General features: G+C 36.7%; 1 protein-coding gene and 1 pseudogene across 3 annotated transcripts; both read right to left on the bottom strand.

Annotated features, from left to right (window-relative positions):
- Positions 1–4,604: 4,604 nt before the first annotated feature.
- EMB2191 (Cytidine/deoxycytidylate deaminase family protein) lies at positions 4,605–20,167 on the bottom strand. 3 transcript variants are annotated; one of them, XM_077385063.1, is made up of 10 exons: positions 19,955–20,165; positions 18,188–18,358; positions 13,544–13,609; positions 12,871–12,908; positions 10,435–10,501; positions 9,677–9,836; positions 9,479–9,575; positions 8,775–8,875; positions 7,217–7,260; positions 4,605–4,932 (listed from the first exon to the last, which is right to left on the bottom strand). In XM_077385063.1, exons 1-9 carry the CDS (start codon positions 20,129–20,131, stop codon positions 7,223–7,225), a joined length of 915 nt encoding a protein of 304 aa, XP_077241178.1. In that variant the 5' UTR covers positions 20,132–20,165; the 3' UTR covers positions 4,605–4,932; positions 7,217–7,222. The 3 variants fall into 3 exon arrangements, with proteins under 3 accessions (XP_077241178.1, XP_077241177.1, XP_077241179.1); XM_077385062.1 differs by lacking the exon at positions 4,605–4,932 and adding an exon at positions 6,672–7,057; XM_077385064.1 differs by lacking the exons at positions 4,605–4,932; positions 9,479–9,575 and having other exon boundaries at positions 7,064–7,260; positions 9,703–9,836; positions 19,955–20,167.
- On the bottom strand, positions 13,826–13,985 carry LOC143882362 (U2 spliceosomal RNA; annotated as a pseudogene).
- Positions 20,168–21,243: the final 1,076 nt, after the last annotated feature.

Genomic DNA, 21,243 nt, shown 5'->3' on the forward strand with positions numbered 1-21,243 from the left:
TAACGATCAAGGCTGGTAAGTCCGCCTGGGAGTACGTTCGCAATAATGAAACTCAAAGGAATTGATGGGGGCCCGCACAAGCGGTGGAGCATGTGGTTTAATTCGATGCAAAGCGAAGAACTTTACCAGCGTGGTGTGACTATCCCAGGCCTCTTAATCTCATATTATAAATGCCATGTAATGCATCAATAGTTTTTTATTCTATTGTACCTAATATAATCGAATTCTATTAGATAATAGGCAAGGAAGAAAATACACGGCAAGGTTTCAATCGATTCATAGGGTCTCAACAAGAGAATTCCTATCATAGTAAACAAAACAATAGTAAATCCTCATTACCCACAAACAAAAACAAGAAATCAAATAACAAATAAATAAAATAGAGGGACATTTCCATGGGGTGGGGGCATTGGATTAACATTCTGATTCTTGCTAATTTAGGGTGGAGCTTCATGCCATACTGTCTTTCTTTGGAGCTACGACGACTAAATTTATGATCATGACCCCCTCAATGCACACATGATGACCCAATGGGACGAACATAGATAACATTCTCAAATAAAATAAAATAAATCTAATCTTCTAATAATGGCCAGATTTGGTGGCATCCAAAGAGGCCCTAAATAGCAGAATTTTCAATAATTCAGAGCAAAATGGAATAAAGAGAAAAGGGCAAAACGATTTCAGTATTTCATCATAAGATGTAGCTTCACTTCTTTAGATCACAATGTAAAGGAGAGAATAAGCTCTTACCCAATTTCTAGTTATTACTGATCAATGGTAGTTTGAGTCTTTTTCCTTGAATGGGTCCCATTTTTGTTTGGGAAATGATATTTCCACTCCTGCTAGTTGTCTTTTCCTAAAAAAATCTGCATTTCACCTCTATTTTCGGGAAAAGACAAACAAAAGGGGTGGACATATCATTTCCCATTTTGTTTTAACCATCCATTGCAGGCCACTATCACTCAAGATTCTCGTCCCAGTAAACATGTCATTTCCCTGGAGATTGAGGAAGAGAGGGACTCATAGCTTTGGTAGTCTACCTTTTCATAATTTGGTTTGTAACTTTTGTAGTATGACCATTCCAAAGGACACCCTTTTGACATTACATGATTAAAATTTCCAACTGGTGGCACAGCCTTACGGTGTTCCTATATGTACAGCAAAAATAGATATAAACACAAATATCGAAATCTACTAATCCACCTAGGGCAAGTTTGGCAAGCATGATTTTTTTTTCCCATAAAATGATTCCTCAAAGGTTTGATAACCCCCTACTTATATCAGGCAAGAAAGGTTCCCTGTAGGATTTTTATATTGGATCGTTGCCCTTTGCTTTTTTTATTAGGGGTGGCAAAATTGGCTGAACCGAGCCGAAACCGAACCGAAAATTTGGTTTTGGTTTGGTGAAACCAAACCGATTCAGGTTTTGGTTTGGTTTGGGGATCAAACCGAACCGAAACCGAATATTTCCAATTATTATGAGTTAGGAGTGGCAAAATTGGCGGAATTGAACCGAAAATTTGGTTTCGGTTTGGTTTTACCAAACCGATTCAAATTTCGGTTCGGTTCGGTTTGGGGTTGAACCGAACCATTGCCACCCCTACTTTTGATACCATGAACTTCCAAAGTTTCCAAATGACTCGATGGTCAATGCTCTACTCAGATATTTTCTTATTAGCTTGGGAATCCAAGGTAAAAACTTGTACTTCCACCAATATGGAAGAAGTAACAAATTCTGTGTTCTGTTCACATTATCTTCTTCCCAAGTTAGAAAAATGGTTAGTCGCTTAAACAACTTTCTAGGTGGCAATGATGGTCCCAATACCTCAAAGTCGTGGCCCGTTTGAGAATGTCCCCTTTTTTTTTGTGGAAGCTTTCAGGAAATGATACTATGAGATACACCTAAATGTGATCTACGTGAAACGTGATTGACCTGCTTTGTGAAGTTGACTTGATCCGAACAATTCATTCAGTACGTCCCACTGTGGAGATGTGATGGCTAGACCTGGCAAAAAGTGACCCGGACCCGCAGGTCCACTGGGCCGGGTCGGGTGGAACCGCGGGTGCCGGTAAAAACCAAAATGTTCGAGATTTTATATGGTTTAAACCCTTATAGTACCATAATTTTCAGAGAGTACTGTACTGACCACATCACAGGATGATCTAAACCGTCCATGTGATGGAACACACAGTAAATAGGTCACCCACCAAAATCATTTCCATAGGATGATCCTAGCCCTCCAATCTATAGAGGTTTCCATAAATAATAATATGCAATTCCTCCATAGATCATAGGGCTAGGATCATCATGTGGAAATGATTTTTTGGACACAACCTATTTAAGTTATGGTGCATTACCTGGACGGCTTGGATCATTCTATTATAGTGTGGGAATAAAAACAGCAAAAAAAGGGAAGGGGGGGTTGACCCGCGGGTCCACCCGACCAGTACGGGTGGGGTCTGGGTTCACCAAATTGTGACCCGTGTCATTTTTTTACCCCGACCCATACGGGTTGGGTGAAACCCGGCCCTGCCCACCCGTTTGCCAGGTCTAGTTGTAGCCTTTACACCATTCTCATTGGTCTTAAACTATTGGAAGTCATGCATGGTTTAATTTGTGTTTTATGGCATGTAAAGTCATCTGGTGTATGTCCATATTGCTTAGTCTCTTCTCATTAATGATATTTTTGTCATATTATAAATAGACTAATAGTCTGATAGTACAACGAGTGAATAAAATAGGGCAAGCCCCAAGATGAGGACATACTCAACCCTCCACTCTTGGCTGTAAGGCTGGCCGCATCGGTTTTATAGCACATCAACACCATTAAGGGTGTCAATTTTGGCTCGGGGGCTTGGAAGCTCGCTCGAGCTCGGCTCGAATCCTTAACAAGCCGGCTCGCCAGGCTCGTTAAGCTTAACGAGCCGAGCCCGATTTAGGCCAGGCTCGGCTCGGCTCGGCTCGGCTCGTTAAGGCTCGTTAAGAATTTAATATATATTTAAATATATATATTATATATTAATATATACACTAAAAGGGTTGTCCAGGGAGTGAAAGGGGGAGGCAAAATATGTCACTTCATTTTAGGAACCCCATTTGTTACTTGGACCACCCCCCATAGTGTAAAAAAAGTAGTGAAATTACACTATATAGGGCTGTCCAGGGAAGATGAGGGGTGTGAACTTAATATAACCCAAGCTCGGTAAGGCTCACGAGCCTGGCCGAGCCTGACCGAGCCGAGCCGAGCCTGGTTCGAGCCCGAGCCCGAGCCGAGCTTTTGAGCTTAACGAGCCGAGCCGAGTCTGGCCAAGCTCGGCTCGGCTCGGCTCGTTTACACCCCTAAATACCATATATGAGACATGTCTAAGTGGTAATCCAAAATCAATGTATTTTTAATGGTTTTTATTTCAATTTTGTGGACAGATTGAAAGGCTATTTATGGATATTTGAAAATTGCGGATTCTGAAATTAAATGAAGAGATCTAGAATATTTTGATCTAATCTCTCCATTAGAAGTTTTTTTAAGAGGATTCTCATGTATTAGCATTATTCTTTTATGATGAATCCTGGGGAAGTTATTTGGGTTCATCTGTCAAATGTGTTTTCTTATGTTGCTCAAATTTTCCTAAAAAGATATAGATGTTACTCTCCTGAAATAAGAAAAAGATATGCATCTATGGATGTTACCTTTCATGAGCAAGTTCTCTATTTCTCCACTCTTGAAAAAACACTTCCAGTCACTTAATTGTTAGTGAAGAACAATAATGTTCCTCTTCTCGTAACTTTTGAAAATGAGATCCCATCATCTTCATCTATTGATGGTGCAAAATCTCTCAAAGTCTAAAGTCATCGAACAAAAGAAGCTGAACCAGCCACCATCTCAAGTGACTCATCAATCAAAAGCCTTGGATTTAGGCACTGTTCCGAACATTCGTTTTACTCCTGCTTTAACTCTTGAATTACCTATTGCCCTACACAAGGGTAAAATGTTCTTCTACATTTCATCCCATCTGTAACAAAAGAAGCAGTCACATGGGCTTCAAAAGAAGTTGGGCAGATCACTATGTTTCCATTAAGCAGGATGGTAAGAATACCATAATTTTAAGTGTACGTGGATGACATGGTCATAACCAAGGTTTTAAATTTTAGTTTCGGGGGTAATTTCAGTCCTAACCAAAAACCAAAATTTTAGCCGAAATCCAATAATAGCCCGTTTGGATACCTCATATTTTGTATTTGGATTTGGAATTGAGTTTTGAATACAAAATGAACAGATCGGTCAGAGAGGGAAGGGGTTACTTCCTACTGGAGGGGAGAGGTCTCAAGTCCACGGCCTCTTCCTGATCTTTTCTTCAAATTCATTTTTGATTGAAACGCTTGTTCTAGTGGGTTTTCTGCAATCCTATTCAATTTCTACTCATGTGCTTTCAAAGAACCCATTAATTCATTCATAGAATATATAGATAAATCCTTAGACTCTTCTATGGCAGCAACTACATGATCAAATTTATGAGGAAGACTCCTTAACGCTTTTTCAATAATTTTGTGATCATCTAATTTTTCCCATAAGTTCTTATTTGATTTACAATAGAACTAACTCTTGAGAAAAAAACTTGAATAGATTCATTATTTTTCATAATCAAATTCTCAAATTACAACGGAGGGTTTGTAACTTAACAGAGATTACCTTCGAAGTACCTTTTGATATTCATCTTGAAGCAAATCCCATGCTTCCTTTGATGTCATAGCTTGTTGGATGAGGAAAAGAACCCTTGCATCTTTCTTTTTGCTCTCCTTCAATTCGTTTTTTGTACCGCAATCAATCTTTTCCTGTTCTGCCAGATCTGTGGGTTTCCAAGTACTTATTTCCACAGCTTATTTGGAAATCAAAGGATTTGATCCGGATCCAAATCACAACACAAAACGGGCTGCAAATGTAAGAAATTCAAATCAAAATCTTCTCGGCATCCAAACGAGCCCTAAAGGCGCTCGAAATGCCGTTTTTTAAGGCCAAAATTTCAGCTGAGATTCTGTAAAGGAATAAAAAATTAATATTTTATAAAAAAAATATCACCACAATTTCCAAAATTTCGACATAGCCGAAGGCGATCACTTTCAATGCCTTGTTGCTCTAGTGTACTTCTTGAAGCCCGATGCGCATGCTGCTCCCTGAGTGGCCTTTCTTCGCAAGCACGGAGTCTACACTTCTCAGGAATGCACCCTTTAGGCTAAATTTGGTAGATTTTGGCAATTTCGGTTTCGGTCCTCACTAAAATCCGATCGGCCAAAATTTAAAACCTTGGTCATAACTAGTGACTATGTTAAGTCTATCCAAGATCTAAAAGGTTATCTTGGATGTGCCTGTGAAATAAAATGACTTGGAACCTCTCAAATACTTTCATGGTATTGAGGTAGCCAGATCAAAGCTTGAAATCTTCATCTCAAAGGAAGTCTGTTCTTGACCGGTTGACATAAACAGGGAGCAATACCTTCAAAATGTCCTATGGAACCAAATCATAGGCTGGGTAACCAACAACACAAGTTCCTGATCTAGGAACCTATCAAATATGGGTTGGAAAACTGATTTAACTTACCACTCCGCGTCTAGAGACATCTCGTATGTAGTGAGCATGGAGAGTAGATTCGTGCATTTACCAACCTCTACACATTTTGAAGTAGTTCAGAGAATACTGTGATATCTGGAAAAAATCATCACGGTTCCTTACGTCACATCAGGGGATCAGCTTCTAACCAAAAACGTCCCTAGAATTTGTATAAGTTTGAGGGTTACTGTTGGTGATGAGAGAACTGAAATGTGTTGCTTCAAGGCGTGATATCACTTTCCTTAAGACAAGATTCGCCCCCACCAGTAGTGTGCAAAGGGGATCCGCGAATTGCCTCCACGATACAATGAAGCCTAGTAGGGAAGCCCTACTAATGTTTGATGACGCCTCGCACTAGCGGAATCAAACCCGAAATGCCCTTCCGAAAATTTCAAACCTTAGAGAAATTTCCAGATACTGTTTCTGCATAAGTATCTAGAACAGTAAACAAAAGAAGAACAGTATGAAGAAATCCTTGGGGATTTTGAAAGAATGTAGAAGAGTGTTTAAAATTAGTCAGAATTGCACAATGGAATTGCCAATTCGTTTTCTATCTTGAAATGACCGAATTCTGCACATTTCATAGACCACCTGGTGTCTTTTCTGTGTGAAAAAACACCTCTACAGGGCACCTTTCTAGAAAGTTTGAAATTTGACCGTTAGATCACACCCATTTGATATGCGCCCTATAGCCCATTGCCCACGCTACGCGCGTGCGTGTGTGTTGCACCATCCTGCTGGTCCAACTATGAGTTCAACCCAATGTGCAAACAAACAAGTAGTAGAGAAGTGTAATGCTTTATAAGCCCTTCTCTTTCCTTTCTCTCATTCGGTACGAGACTATCTTTTTCAACTACAATTATACATCCTTTGTAAAAAGCAAATCTTTCCAAGAAAACATTTTCTTTTTCCCAAACGCTATTTAGAAAACATTTTCCAAAAACACTAAACCATGCCAAAATATAAGATTTTGAAAATCCAAAATCACTAACAGAATTCATCTTTAGACGATTATTAGCAAGCTCTGGACATGTTCGGTATTCATGTGTCAACTTGAGGGGGAGTGTTGAAATTTATGAATAGTTTAATTTGAGTTGTGCGGTGTGTGTGATCTTATAGCATTTCTCCCAATTGTTTTGTCTCTTCTCCTCATTAGGAGTATTCTGTTATATTGTAAATATTATAATTGAAAAAATAGGGCATGACCCCACGCTGGTGACATACTCTCTTATTCCCATGAACAATTCTCCCTCTTCTTCTTCTTCATCAATATAGTGAGCTAGCCTAACCATCCAATTGGAGGACTTTAATGTGGTCCAATGTTCAATTTCTTTCCAATTTCCATTCATTTGGACACCAAAAGTGGAAGCTTTGATAATTTGATGAATGCCATTTTGTGTCTTATGACATCTCCATGGTGGAGCCCACTGGATAAGCAATCCAAAACATCCTGAATTCATGTGGATGGAACACTCATTAGTGTTTCATATTGAGGCAACTCATAGTTCATTATCCAACATCACAGAGCAAAAAGACAATCCCTGAACCAAATTCAACCTTCCGATCTCAACACAGATTTAAAAAGAACAAAATAATAATCATGCCTTACCTTCTATCATAGAGAGATCCGAACTGGTCTATGAGGCTTTGGAGCTGAAAAATATGGAAGGTAAAAGGGTAAGGAAACAGTTACCAAGTAAAACATATGCAGAAATGAATAGCTGATGTCTTAAACTGTGTATAAACTATGAAGTGACATAGTATTCTGCCTATATCATTGGCAAAGTCGGGCTATATACTCTAGCCTTTTCTACAAGCACAAAAATGTAAATAACAAGCAACAAGAATAATAGCACTTTTCTAGAATGCGCAGGTGGCATGACCCACACGCAGGGAGCACCAGAGATTGATGGTTTCATAGTTTTTCTTTTTCTTTTTTTAATTTTATGATTTCCTCTTTTTTACTGCTTATAGAGCCAAAAAAGTCTTACTCCAACCCTGACTTTAGCTTTTGGAGCCTTTAATTTGTTCATAAATTGGAAACTACTCCACTCAAAATGCAACTCACCTACCATCTTTCTACTTCTTTCTCGAACTCTGGAAACTGTAGCCATGCCAACTCAAATGTAAAAGATTTTGAACCCAAGTTCCACTTCAAGATATCAAAAGAAAAGAGCAATGAACAGTCATCAACCTTGGACGAGCTTCCAAGTAAATGCCAGTGTAGTGCTCCTCCCAATCATTGGACACAGTTACACTATCTGGGTGATATGAAAAATGTCGGAGAATAGAAGTTGAAAAATTACTCAGTCTCATACACAATGTTTTTCTACTTCCAACTGGTTTCATAGGCTTAGCGAATCATGTTAAAGTTAACCCCAAACACCACCAAAGAGGACAAGTCCTCTCTAACAAATCTGTAGAAAACTTGTCTGGACATCACCCCTTAATAGACTATATTTGTGTATAGTAGTGGATTCATGAAGTTGGTGAGGTATGTGCCAAGTCAAAAATATCGTTCTCGAGAATTCCTCGGTAAAGTAAAATCTCATGATATATATATATATATTTTTTTTGGGTTTATATCGGGGAAAATGATAAAAATAAAATAATTTAAAATATATAAATTAAGAAAAAATACAAATAAAATATATCATAAAATATCATGATATTTTCTCCCTCTGTATAGCTCTGTATTTTCTCCTTTTCCTTGTTGGTTTTGTTTTTCTTCCTGCCGTTCAAAAAAAAAATCGTGATATTCTCGTGTCAAACGGAAATATAGCCATATTTTTTAAATTCTTGGGATTATTTTGGGATTTTATCTTTTTGTCAAAATGACACGATAAAATCGCTATAATTTGAAAATATCGGAGATATTTGTGATATATGGTATGTTTAACACGCTATTTGATGACTGTATTTTATAGAAATGACGTAAGGACAGGCTTTTTTGTGAAGCACCTAAGGACGCCTTTGTTATTAAAAGGACAAACACAACGTTGATTTTTCTAAGAATCTAACTTTATTTCAGTTCTTGAACTGCATTTCATATGGACTATGGTATTATCAATAAAAATATGCACTTGTTGGGGGGAGTTAAGCAAATATGGATCGCTAGTTGTGGACTATGAAACTTAAATCTAAGCAATTATGGTGTAACTAAATACCATTGGGATTTCCTTGATCATAGAAATTTCGTAGAAGAGAGACGGCCTCCAACGCCATGATTCCTCCCATACATTTGAAACCCTTCCCTTGAAAAGCTTTGCTGTTGTCACAAAAGTAGAGAATTTTAAGTCAACCATAGTGGAAACTGGATATTGTAGGTTTCATGGAATAACATGTTCATGTAAACTAGTGCATATGTTATCTATAAAAGGAAAACAAAACACTTTTCCAGCTAGGGTCACGAAACACGAAAGATTTAGCACATATGTTCTAAAAAGTTGGAAACAAGCACGAGAGAACACAGTGATCAGGCTTTATATTTTTAAAATTTTTAAACAAAAATTAGTTCACTAATTTCTAACTATACTGCCTCTTAACTTTGCTAGAAGGATACATATAGCCAGAAAGTAACTGCTGGAGAATCTAGCTGTTAACAGAACTCGCGAATGATATAACCTGTGGTTAGGCTTGCCTTTGATATAGAAATTAATTCACTAAATCAAACACAATCATCACTTATTTACTTAATTATTCTAGGAGGGATGGAAAGTGCAAAATTTCTTTCTCAGAAATCTCATATTACATAGTAAGAAACAATTAGACAAACATAAAAAGACAACATGCAACAGTCTAATATGGTTAAATGACAATGAATTAAACAAATATATATGCCCTGTATGTAGTACCAAGGTCTGGAACAAACCTAGGAAAATGCTCAGAACTATTTGTATGTAGTGACAAGATTGATCCACATCCTCCAAATTTATCATTAGCACAGCCATAATAAACTGCTCTTATTCCTTCCAAAACCATATAAGCAAATAAAGAAAGAAACAAAGAAATAGAGCAATTTGAAACAAGTAAATTAGTTTCATAATCAAAGTAGGTTGAATGAGCAAACCAAGAATGGATAAGGCTGTTGCACACATTATACATGGCTCGCATGTAACATAGAGATCACATCTTGAAAACTTTTCTGCAACATCTAAATGTGAAAGTCCATTTCTTTGCCACTGCTCAAGTAAGACATCAATTGCTTCCATTTCTGCATGTCTGGTAGCCTGCACATATATCATCAATTGAGAGAAAATCTGCAATTAGATCGCCCAAAAGTGACATTTAAGGCCCTGTTCATTTGAGATTAAAATAATCGACGGTGAGCCCCAGGACCGATTATTAGACTCAAAATTAATGTATTTCGACCCCAATAACCGGTTTGACAGCTCACCATCGGTTGTCATAATCTCAAACAAACAGGGCCTAAGTATTTGACAGAGAGGACTACTGATTAGTTTATTATCTATCATTTTCGTACTTGAGTGTATACGGCTAATCGCTTACCAATTGTTGCTTTATTCCACACTAAATTTTAAAGGAATATATGTATATCTCATGTGTTCCATTTAGGGCTCTAAAAGATTAATGGCATCCATTACCAAACAAATGTATAGAGAACTCTACTTGATTAGTATGTGCATATTTCTGAAAATATAAAACGAAAAAAATAAGAGCAAATACTCTCGTCTCTAACATCATGGCAAAACACAATGAAGAGATGAACATGTAAAGTTGAACTCATACAATTAGCTAGAGCAAGCCCTAGTTTATCAATTGCTGGATTAATCATTCTTGAAGAGGAAACAAGGTTGAAGATCATACATTTCGTGTCTCAGTGGTTCGGTTACTCCCAGAGGAAATGACCTTTCCATCCTCCACAACCACACACCTGGTGAACAAATTTAAAGGTGGAAACATCAACATAAACAGCACATGCATCCTTTCACAAGTATCTATGAGGAGAAAACATCATGAGAACAGCTTTGATATCCATGGATCGTATTAGTTGAGAAAAAAGAAGAAAAAAATAAACAAAAAGAGCCATGCGAAAACTGAAAGGAAGTATAAATATAGGTTTGCAATATTCTCTCATCGAGTACTTATATTGTAACAGACAGCGTCCATGGTAAACAGATTGAGCTCCAATAGTCACATAGTCAACTCAACTCAACTCAACAAAGCCTTTGTCCCAAGCTAGTTGGGGTCGGCTAAATGAATCCTTTAGAGAAAAAAATTCATGAAGAAGGTAAAAGGGATCTACCCGGCTCTAATCCTGGTTCTAGTTGGGTTCTTCTACGTGGATCATTTTCTTCTATTCTATCCTATCCAAGGTTATGTTCTCTGTTATGTTCCTAGCTACCAAGTCTTTCCTCATTGTTTCTACCAATGTTATTTTCGGTCTACCCCTACCTCTTTTTACTCCCTCAATTTGGCACGAGTCACCTCTTCTCACCGGAGCATCCAAAGGCCTACGTTGGATATGTCCACACCATCTTAAGCGGTGCTCTCTCATCTTCTCCTCGATTGGAGCCACCCCCACCTTTTTACGAATGTTTTCATTTTTAATTCTATCTAACCTTGTGAGGCCGCACATCCATCTAAGCATTCGCATCTTCGCTACACTCATCTTATGCACATGCTGCTTTTTGGTGGCCCAACATTCTGAGCCGTACAACATGGCTGGCCTCACAACTATCTTATAAAACTTTCCCTTCAACTTGGTAGGGATTTTACTGTCGTACAGAACTCCTGAGGCAAGCTTCCACTTCGACCAACCTGCTCTTATTCTATGGTTAACATTCTCTTCAATCTCTCCTTCCTTATGTAGAATTGAACCAAGATATCGAAAAATATCCCTCTTAGGTACCTCCTGCCCACTCATATTTACTACGTCCTCGTCCCGCCTCCTTACATTACTAAAGTTGCATTCCATATATTCTGTCTTAGTCCTACTTAGTCTAAAACCTTTAGATTCCAAAATAGTTCTCCATAACTCTAATTTAGCATTTACTCATGCTTTGGTTCCGTCGATTAATACTATATCATCTGCAAATAACATACACCATAGTACCTCATCCTGGATACCTTCCGTAAGCTCATCCATAACTAGCGTAAAAAGATAAGCATAGAGCTGATCCTTGGTGCAATCCTATTGTAATTGGAAACTCACTAGAAGTGTCATCCGTGGTTCTAACACTAGTTATTGCTCCATCGTACATATCTTTAATCACATCAACATATTTAGTAAGCACTTTTTTCCTTTCAAGGACCCACCACATAACACTCCTGGGAACCCTATCATATGCTTTCTCCAAATCAATGAAAACCATATGAAGGTCCTTTTTATTTTCTCCAAATCTCTCCATTAACAGCCTAATCAAGAAGATAGCTTCCATAGTCGATCGTTCGGGCATGAAACCAAATTGATTCTCTGACACCTTAGTCTCTTTTCTTAGTCTATGCTCAATTACCCTCTCCCAAAGCTTCATGGTGTGACTCATTAGCTTAATTCCCCGGTAATTGGTGCAACTCTGAATATCCCCTTTATTCTTATAAATAGATACTAATGTACTCTTCCTCCACTCATCAGGCATCTTCTTAATCTTCCAAATATTGTTAAATAATCTAATTAACCAAACTAAACTCACATCACCCAAGCATCTCCAAGTCTCAATAGGAATATCGTCAGGCCCCCTAGCCTTACCTAATTTCATATTTTTCACAGCTACTCTTACCTCTGATGTTCGGATTCTACGAACAAACCTCTGATTTGTATCATCAAAAGCGTTATCAAGTTCTCCCAAATTTGCTACAGGTTCTCCATTAAACAACTTATCGAAGTAACTTCTCCACCTCCAATAGTCACATACAGAACCAAAATATATTATATTAGATAGAATAGCCAGAGGAAGCCTTATGTCAACAAATGGTGGAATATTCGATGAACAGGAGATAGACAAAACAATTAAGATTCATAATTCAAATAACATTTTCCAGCACAGAAGATAGACAAAAAACAATCATATTCTAAGGGAAGAAATGATACAACTAAGTTGTTGCTATACATTTGTAAAAATAGCATCCAATGCCATATTGGATGTCTATTTGTATATGATTAGCAAATTGAAAAGAAATAGCAAAATAATTAAATGATCGGGATATAGAACTCATCCCAATTCCCAGATGTAGATGCATTCAATGGATCACACATGACCTAGTTAGAAATGATACATGGAAAGGAAATGATGATGAACTCACCCAATTGGGACTTCTACGTTTTCAAGGGCAAACTTAGCCTGTAAAAAATAAGAAAGAAGCAAAATTCAGAAGGATTGAGGGAAACGGCGCTGCCTTGAAGTGGTCAACATGAAGGCTGTTAAACAAAAAAAGGCCAAAACGTGATAAAGAACTTGGAAAAGATTAGATTAAGCTTGGACTCAGTCGAATCAACACATCTGTGGCTTGACCATATAAAACTGAGAATCAACTGTTTGAAAATGTTTGTTTTATAAAAAAAATGTTGGAAAAAGTCTAAAGTATCATCATATTACCCAGACCATTTGCACCGAAGTGCAAGTCAGAAACTGAGTTCAAGGTGCAAAACTGCAAACATTGACCCATAGAAGGATAAGATTCAGCTTGTGACTTTTAAGACAACCTATGCCTATACAGAACAAAATTTCCTTAAAACAGATGTTAGCCAAAATATTAACTTTTAAAGCTGTTCTAACAAGGCGGTTATTTCATATGATACAGTACAATTTAACACATAATTCATCCTCATATAGCACCGGATAGGGAAGCCTATACATTAGGAACAACTATCTATAAATCATATAACAAAGATGATAGTAGAGAGGAAACAAATATATAATTCTAAGGAAGTCCCTGCTTACTTCAAAGTTGAGCTTCTTATTTTATACAAGAATACCTGCTCTAGGGCAAGCTCCATAAATGCAGCCATTGATGCTGAATCCTCTCCTGTCATAGACGCCATCTGATAAGTAGACAAGGAGAAATTCCCATTTGATGGTTAGAAAAAAAAATGCAAAGGAAATATTAAAGGATAAATCCAAAGAAAATTTAAGTTGTCACATATCCATATATAATTGGAATTTGGAACTACCGTAAGTATCTTCTTTTTGCATGTTTCTTTTTTGAGCAATTAAGAAGCATTTTATTTAAGAAAAAAAGAAAAAAGAAACCTAGACAAGATGGCTCCACAAAAGAAAATGAAACAGAAAATAGTTTTTATGATTTGTTTTCCCCACGAAAAAGTAGGCTAATATCATGTGGTCCGATGAACCACGTATCAGATATTAAATTGATAAGAACAGATACTACACTTGATATTAGCCAAAAGGCTATGTTAATGGCAATAGACAGGAAATAAAAAATGAACAGGTATCAAGTGTTACCATATGAATAAATGTACTAGGGAAGAGGATTGTAATCCCTCGTACAAACTAATTAGCTAGTCGTGTAGGAATCCCATTTGTCAAAATGATGGGTCCACCCCTATATTGAGTCAGTATCCAAAAGAACACTGGTAGGGCCAATTGTTTCCGCCAGTGAGAACCTGCTTATAATCTTATCAGATGTGCTTTATTTTGATTAATATAGCATCCAGGTAGCCCCCTCTATCACTTGCAATGTTGAAAAGCTCACCACTCGATGCAGAAATCATCCAAGTCTACTTGGTTTGACCTGCTACCGAGCACAGAGTCTAAAGTCTAAACTCTATAATAAAGAAAAGGATAAATATGTGACTTTCTTGGACTTACTAACAAAATCAGCAAGCTTCTTATTAGACCAGCAGAGTCAACACAGAAATAAAAAAAACTGATGTATTTTAACACTATTCTCCCAGTTCACCACATTATTCTCCCCCAACAATAAATTGCAGCTGGTTCACTTAAGCTGATTTGCAAAAACTAATCCAGGTAAATAGAAGATCAAAATCATGAATACATTTTTGCTCACAATTTAACTTAGGCATGAACCAGAGGACGACTCCGACCCTAAAGAGGTTTCCTCCTCCTTAGAATCTTCCTCAGAAAAGGAGGACGATCCAACAAGCACAAAAGGTCCCAATGAATCTCAAAAAAAGAAGGTATCCTAGGCAGAGGAATGCAATCAAGTCTACCTGATCCCAGTCAAGCATGAAGATAGTAGTAAAGAAGAGAATCGAGAACTTGAGATCAGGGCAGCAAGTTCACAAGAAAATTTGGCCACGATATTCACTAAGAGCCCATCATAACACTACCAAATTAGTAGATTATGTAATTCACAAGCATTGAGCATTTAGATCTCTTAGGCTTAGTGTTTGTTGCACATATGTGCTCAGCCTTGGTTCTCCCCTTTTCGCATGTTCCGAGTTAGGGATGGTTTTGTGCTTTTATTGTATCATCTTTCTCTTTATCTAATAAATCGGTAGGGGTCCCTGTTAAACCCCATCTTACCCATTAAAAAAAAAAACTTAGGCATGAATGTCCACAAATACATGAAGATATTTCTGAAATAGAAGAGACAATACTATAAAGATTTTTTTTTTTTGAAGCGGTAAGAGAATATATTAAGAACCGAGCTGGTTCGAAAACAAGCTACATAAAGAAAAACAAAATACAATATCAAGGAGGTAAATAATCAAACTGTTCCAAGCTTGGGCGAAAGACACCACTCCTAGCGAGAGAGTCAGACAATACTATAAAGATAGAAAGCTCATACTACCACTCTCTTATTTTTGCACACCCATTATGTTGAGAAATTGTTGAAAATTGTAACAGACATTGGCCCTGTTTGGATTCCAAGAAAAACATTTCCGACATAAAAAAATTTATCAAGAATTTTTTTTCTTAGAGGTAAATGATAAGATTATGGTTAATTTAGAGGGATTTTATAATAAATTGAAGGTCCCACTATTAAAAATTCCATAGGGCTGGTTCAAGTAGTCATTGTTAGCATGTCAAACAAAAAGGAAATTTTAGAAATATTTATCCTTTCTTCCAAAAAATTCTTGCAAGGAAATATTAAAATAAAGAGAGGTTTATCTAATAAAAACAAGGGAATATAACAACAATCTCAATTCATAAGAAAAGGAAAAGGAAACCCTAGAATAGCAAATCATTACAGATTTTGTAACTGAATTCAGTGTATAAACGGAAATTATTTTGTGCAAAAAAAATTAATCATTTCAATAAATGAAATAGAATATCAAATGATCTCAAAAAGATAACAAGCAAAAAAAAACGAAGGAATCTAACGAGATTAATCACGAAGGAAATTAAAATTATTGAAAAAAATATATAAAAGTAGAAATAATCATTATAAGCTGATTTTCTTAGAGAGGAAAGAGTACACGAACTGAACTCATGAAAAATTTCTCACCTTAAACGAAGGATTTTCCTTTTTGTTTTCCTTTTCTTTTTTTTCCCCAGTTTTCGAGCCCCTTCAACCGCGGATTTAGAGCGAAAGATAACCAAAACATATCAAAATAATAAATAAGTAAAGGGCGACGAGAAATGATTAATTTTTTTTGCACAAAATAATTTCCGTTTATACACTGAATTCAGTTACAAAATCTGTAATGATTTGTTATTCTAAGGTTTCCTTTTCCTTTTCTTATAAATTGAGATTGTTGTTATATTCCCTTTATTAGATAAACCTCTCTTTATTTTAATATTTCCTTGCAAGAATTTTTTGGAAGAAAGGATAAATATTTCTAAAATTTCCTTTTTGTTTGACATGCTAACAATGACTACTTGTACCAGCCCTATGGAATTTTTAATAGTGGGACCTTCAATTTATTATAAAATCCCTCTAAATTAACCATAATCTTATCATTTACCTCTAAGAAAAAAATTCTTGATAATTTTTTTTATGTCGGAAATGTTTTTCTTGAAATCCAAACAGGGCCAATGTATGTTACAATTTCCAACAATTTCTCAACATAATGAGTGTGCCAAAATAAGAGAGTGGTAGTATGAGCTTTCTATCTTTATAGTATTGTCTCTTCTATTTCAGAAATATCTTCATGTATTTGTGGACATTCATGCCTAAGTTTTTTTTTTTAATGGATAAGCTGGGGTTTAACAGGGACCCCTACCGATTTATTAGATAAAGAGAAAGATGATACAATAAAAGCACAAAACCATCCCTAACTCGAAACATGCGAAAGGGGGAGAAACAAGGCTGAGCACATATGTGCAACAAACACTAAGCCTAAGAGATCTAAATGCTCAATGCTTGTGAATTACATAATCAACTAATTTGGTTGGGGGTATGATGGGCTCTTAGTGAACGTCGTGGCCAAATTTTCTCGTGAACTTCCTGCCCTGATTCATTTGATTTCTCAAGTTCAGGATTCTCTTCTTCACTACTTTCCTCATGTTCCTGATGTGAAACCCTCGTCCTTTGCCAAGGAGGCTAGAAAACAAATGCAACAAAAATGAGACAGTGTAAATTGAAAACGAATAAAACGAAAAAAATAACGGAAAACCAACAAAATACAAGTAAACTATGGATCAACGATGACCCACAGTGTTTCCTAAATGTCCATAGTTTCCAAATATTTCCATGACCAATGTCTTAAAGACTTCTAGTTTTTTCAATGTTCCCTTGTTTTTCAATAGGACATATTATAAGAAAATGCGGCTTTATTTTATACATTTTTCCGTAACCAATTTAAGATCATGAAGAAAAGGGAGCGTATTGTGAGAATGCAATATGAAAAAACTTGGAAGGTAAAGACCAAAACACAAGCCGATACTCACCACAACTCCCAATTAATCAAATGGTGCTATTGGCTTACGAAAATTTAATGCCTAATTGAAGATCTTTTTATAAAGAAAAGTACAAAACAAATTAGCATAGGGCCACCAAGGGAAATCAAATAAAAATTTGAAGGATTGGAACCAAGGGGACAAAGTGGATGTGGGCAATACTCTGAGAAACTGACATGGTTCAGTTTTACCAGGGATTAAAAAGATGTATTCAAACTGGATAGAAAGATTGGAATAGGGTGACCTACACGATTAGGATGTAACAGGGAAAAACAAACAGTCCAGAATTATGTAGGCAAGATCTAAAATTTTTAGAACAGAATGAAAGGATAGCGTGGAGATCTTAACAATAAAGAAAAAAAAATTCAGGTTTGTAAATTACAAAGCTCTCACAGTCTCACTGCGAGCTTTCAAAAGATTAATTACTAACTGACTAAAATAACCTTGAAATTTCTTTAGTCAGACTAGAGGAGAAAAAAGGGTATCATAGATGTCAGACATTTTAACCAGGTTAAACAATCTAGAAATATCAATCCAATAGCTCACCATAAGTAGTCAAAATTAAGTGTCATGGTAAGTTCCCGATGAGATCTTTCAAACAAAATCAGTTTTACGACAACCAGATTTGTAAATCAAGAGGTAAAAGCTTCTATACATTTCAAAGAATAAGTTCATATCTATGGTATAATGAAAAATGCATTACCCTACAGACATTAGTTTATACTCAATACTGAGTTACTGACATACAAAATGTATATAGATTGGTGAAATAAGATTGAGAGAAACTACGGCACCTGGTCTCTCGAAAATTCATCCTTCCACTGGTTCTGATATTTCTGCAATATCAGCACAAGAATGCTTTGGAGTTCAAGAGGAAGATCAAGAGGAAATAGCTTTTGAATATCGTCCCCAGTGAGGCTCTCATGTACACACTTTCTAACTAACAAACGGAGGCATGCTACAACCTATAGTCATGATCCCAGATGTTATTTATCTGAAACAAAAGTAGTTGGTATATGGATCGCACAAATCTTAATGCTTATAATAAAAGTTAGGATAAAAGTAGGCACATCTGTAAGCAACAAAGTCACGTTAATCAAAATATATCTAGCAAAAACCAGTAAATGATCAGCATATTCATAAGCTTTTCTCGTAAGTATATTGATTGTGATTAGCATGGGTAAATTCAATATTTGGGCTTTCCAAGATTAATAATTTCTCAATCCTCATGAAAAAAAAAGACCATTGGCATCTACCAACCAATTAACGACAACTTTAACTCAAGACATATTTCATGGCAACATAGCTATTATTAAAGAGAGGATCATTTTAGTGACAAAGGTTAGCCGCAGGCCCTTATCCAAATTGAAATGGAAAATAAAATGCATCGAATGCCTTGGGTGCGATCAAGATTATCCTGATAAATCAGATATTCGTGAACGGTTGATTTCTTGATATTTTGACTCAGGTTGGGTACTTCAAAAGATCATGGAATAAAAATCCTAAGATTTTGAACAAAATACAAAATATGAAAATTCATATAAATTCTGTTAGATAGGAAGCATCTCTAAATGGGGTCCATTCAAATAGAAATTCATACAAGTCTAATAACAGTGCTCAATAGAGTTCAACGTAGTTCACACGAAGTCTTCTGACTTCTCTCGAGACATGAGCCACAAAACCTCACAACCTTAAACCCTGCAACAGTGTTACATAAATAACAGCATTGGCTCGACATGTATTAACTGCTGCTCAAAATGTGGATCCTAAAACAATTTTTGCATGAAGCAATCATGACTTTTTTTATAGCTGGTAAACTTAATGGTAATGCATGAGCATCAGTCCTATCCGCTTTTTGGACCCAGAAACCATATTTGCATTGCATTAGGCTTCTCTATGTTATCTTGGAGTACTAACATGCTCAAACGGATTCAACGAGCAGAGAAAATGTAACACCCATGCACACCACACACCACCTTTGATCACTTTCAAGAAGCAACTGTATTTTATATTGGGGATGATCCATGCCACTTGGTAACACAATCTAATGCAGCCCAATTTCAATGGATCCTCAGCCCAGGATAGAGACGTGAAGGAATACGAAACAAAACAAGCATAGTACCCCTAAGGCCCTAAAGACTAAAAAAAAATGTAGAATAAGTAAATCAACACCACAAATTAAGGGAATCCTATATGTAGTGAACCAGACCATATGAGTAGTTCATATCAAACCATTCAAAAAAAAAAAAAAAGGACAATGCATCCAGAATAAAAAAATCGAAGAATACATTTAAAATGCAAATGCCCTTTTCGATATATTTCCATATATAGCCAAGAAAACACCAACCCACAGAAGAAATCAAATATAAACAATCACAAGGAACTAAAAACACACCACACATAGAGCCAAAATACCTAAAAGTGTCAGTTTCAGATGTCCATGTAATTAGCAAAACATCAAATTAAAGCCAGGAAAATCTTGAATTAATAAGCATAATAAAATTAGAATTTTTTTCTTCCAAGAAAAAGGGAAGAGGAATGAGGGGGAGATATTACCCTACCGGGTCGAGTTCTTCAATGGATGGAAGATTTAGAAGGGAGTGAATGTAAGATTTCTGCAGAGAATTTAGACCTGATTTTCGTGTTTTCCATAGGGTTTCGAGCACGTTTTCTAGGGTTTCTTCTGATATCGTTGTGGGGAGCTTGTGGAGTTGCACAAACAGTGCGTCTTCCATCATTTTCGATTTCGTTCGGATTTGTGTTTCCCAGTTTTTATATAAGGTGTAAGCCCGCTTAGTCCAGTATTCTTTTTCACAAAGTACTGTGTACGGCTTACACCATAGGATGTCTTAAGCCGTCCATTTGACGGGTCACATCGTGCCCTAAAAAATAATTTCCAATTATACCAAGCCTCCTATCTACAAAGCTTTCTATAATATGCAATTCCCCTGTGGATCATAGGGCTAGGATTGTCCTCTTAAAATGATTTTTTGGGCATAACTTATTTTTGTTGTGGCCCATCAAATGGAGGGTTTGGATCATCCACCAGTGGAGTTTTTTTTATGGTGCCCGACTGTCAAGTACCGTCAAAACGGTACCACCTTTGATATTTAATCAAAAAAGGAGGCTGCTGTTGGATCAAATATCAAGAGTTCAGGGGACTTGACCGTCGGGCATCATATAATTTCTCCCAATAGTGAAAACCGTACACTCTGCCCTCCGTTCTATAGAGGCCTGCAGTTCCTCTATAGATCATAAGGGTAGGATCATCATATCGAATTGATTTTTTGGGCACAACCTATTTACGTTGTGGTGCATAAAATGGATAGTTTGGATCATCCAATGGTGTAAGTCGTTCAGTACTTTTGAAAAAATACTGCGCTATATGGGCTTACACCTTGGTCGTTTTATTTGTGGAAAAAAATACCAAGTTGGCAACCAATTTTGCTGAACTACGAGGGTGATTTGATCTAGGGAAAAATAATGAAAAACAAAAAAAACGAAGGTAAATCTTCCATGGAAAATAATATCGGCTGCAGTCTGGTTGGTGTGCAATTTTTTTTCAAAGTAGGAAAATCACGGGTGAGATCTAATAGATCAAGGGCTAGGATCATCATTGACAGTTAGCATTGACCCGGAGAGTGACTATCTAATCGTTCTCACGTGAAGATTCTAACGGTCTGATCTCAGGACTTTTTTTACCCCTTGAATGTGACCACTTTACCTTATCTTTCTACTTGTCGAAAGTCTTCTAATCGGATGGTCAGGATCATCCAGTAACTATTAGAAATGGGCTATGATTCAGCCACGCTGGACCCACACATGGCCACGTGTACTAGATCAGAATCCC

The sequence above is a fragment of the Tasmannia lanceolata genome, unplaced genomic scaffold, assembly GCF_043159265.1.
Source record: "Tasmannia lanceolata isolate RefF3 unplaced genomic scaffold, GAP_Taslan_0.1 ptg000007l, whole genome shotgun sequence".
Lineage (NCBI taxonomy): Eukaryota > Viridiplantae > Streptophyta > Magnoliopsida > Canellales > Winteraceae > Tasmannia > Tasmannia lanceolata.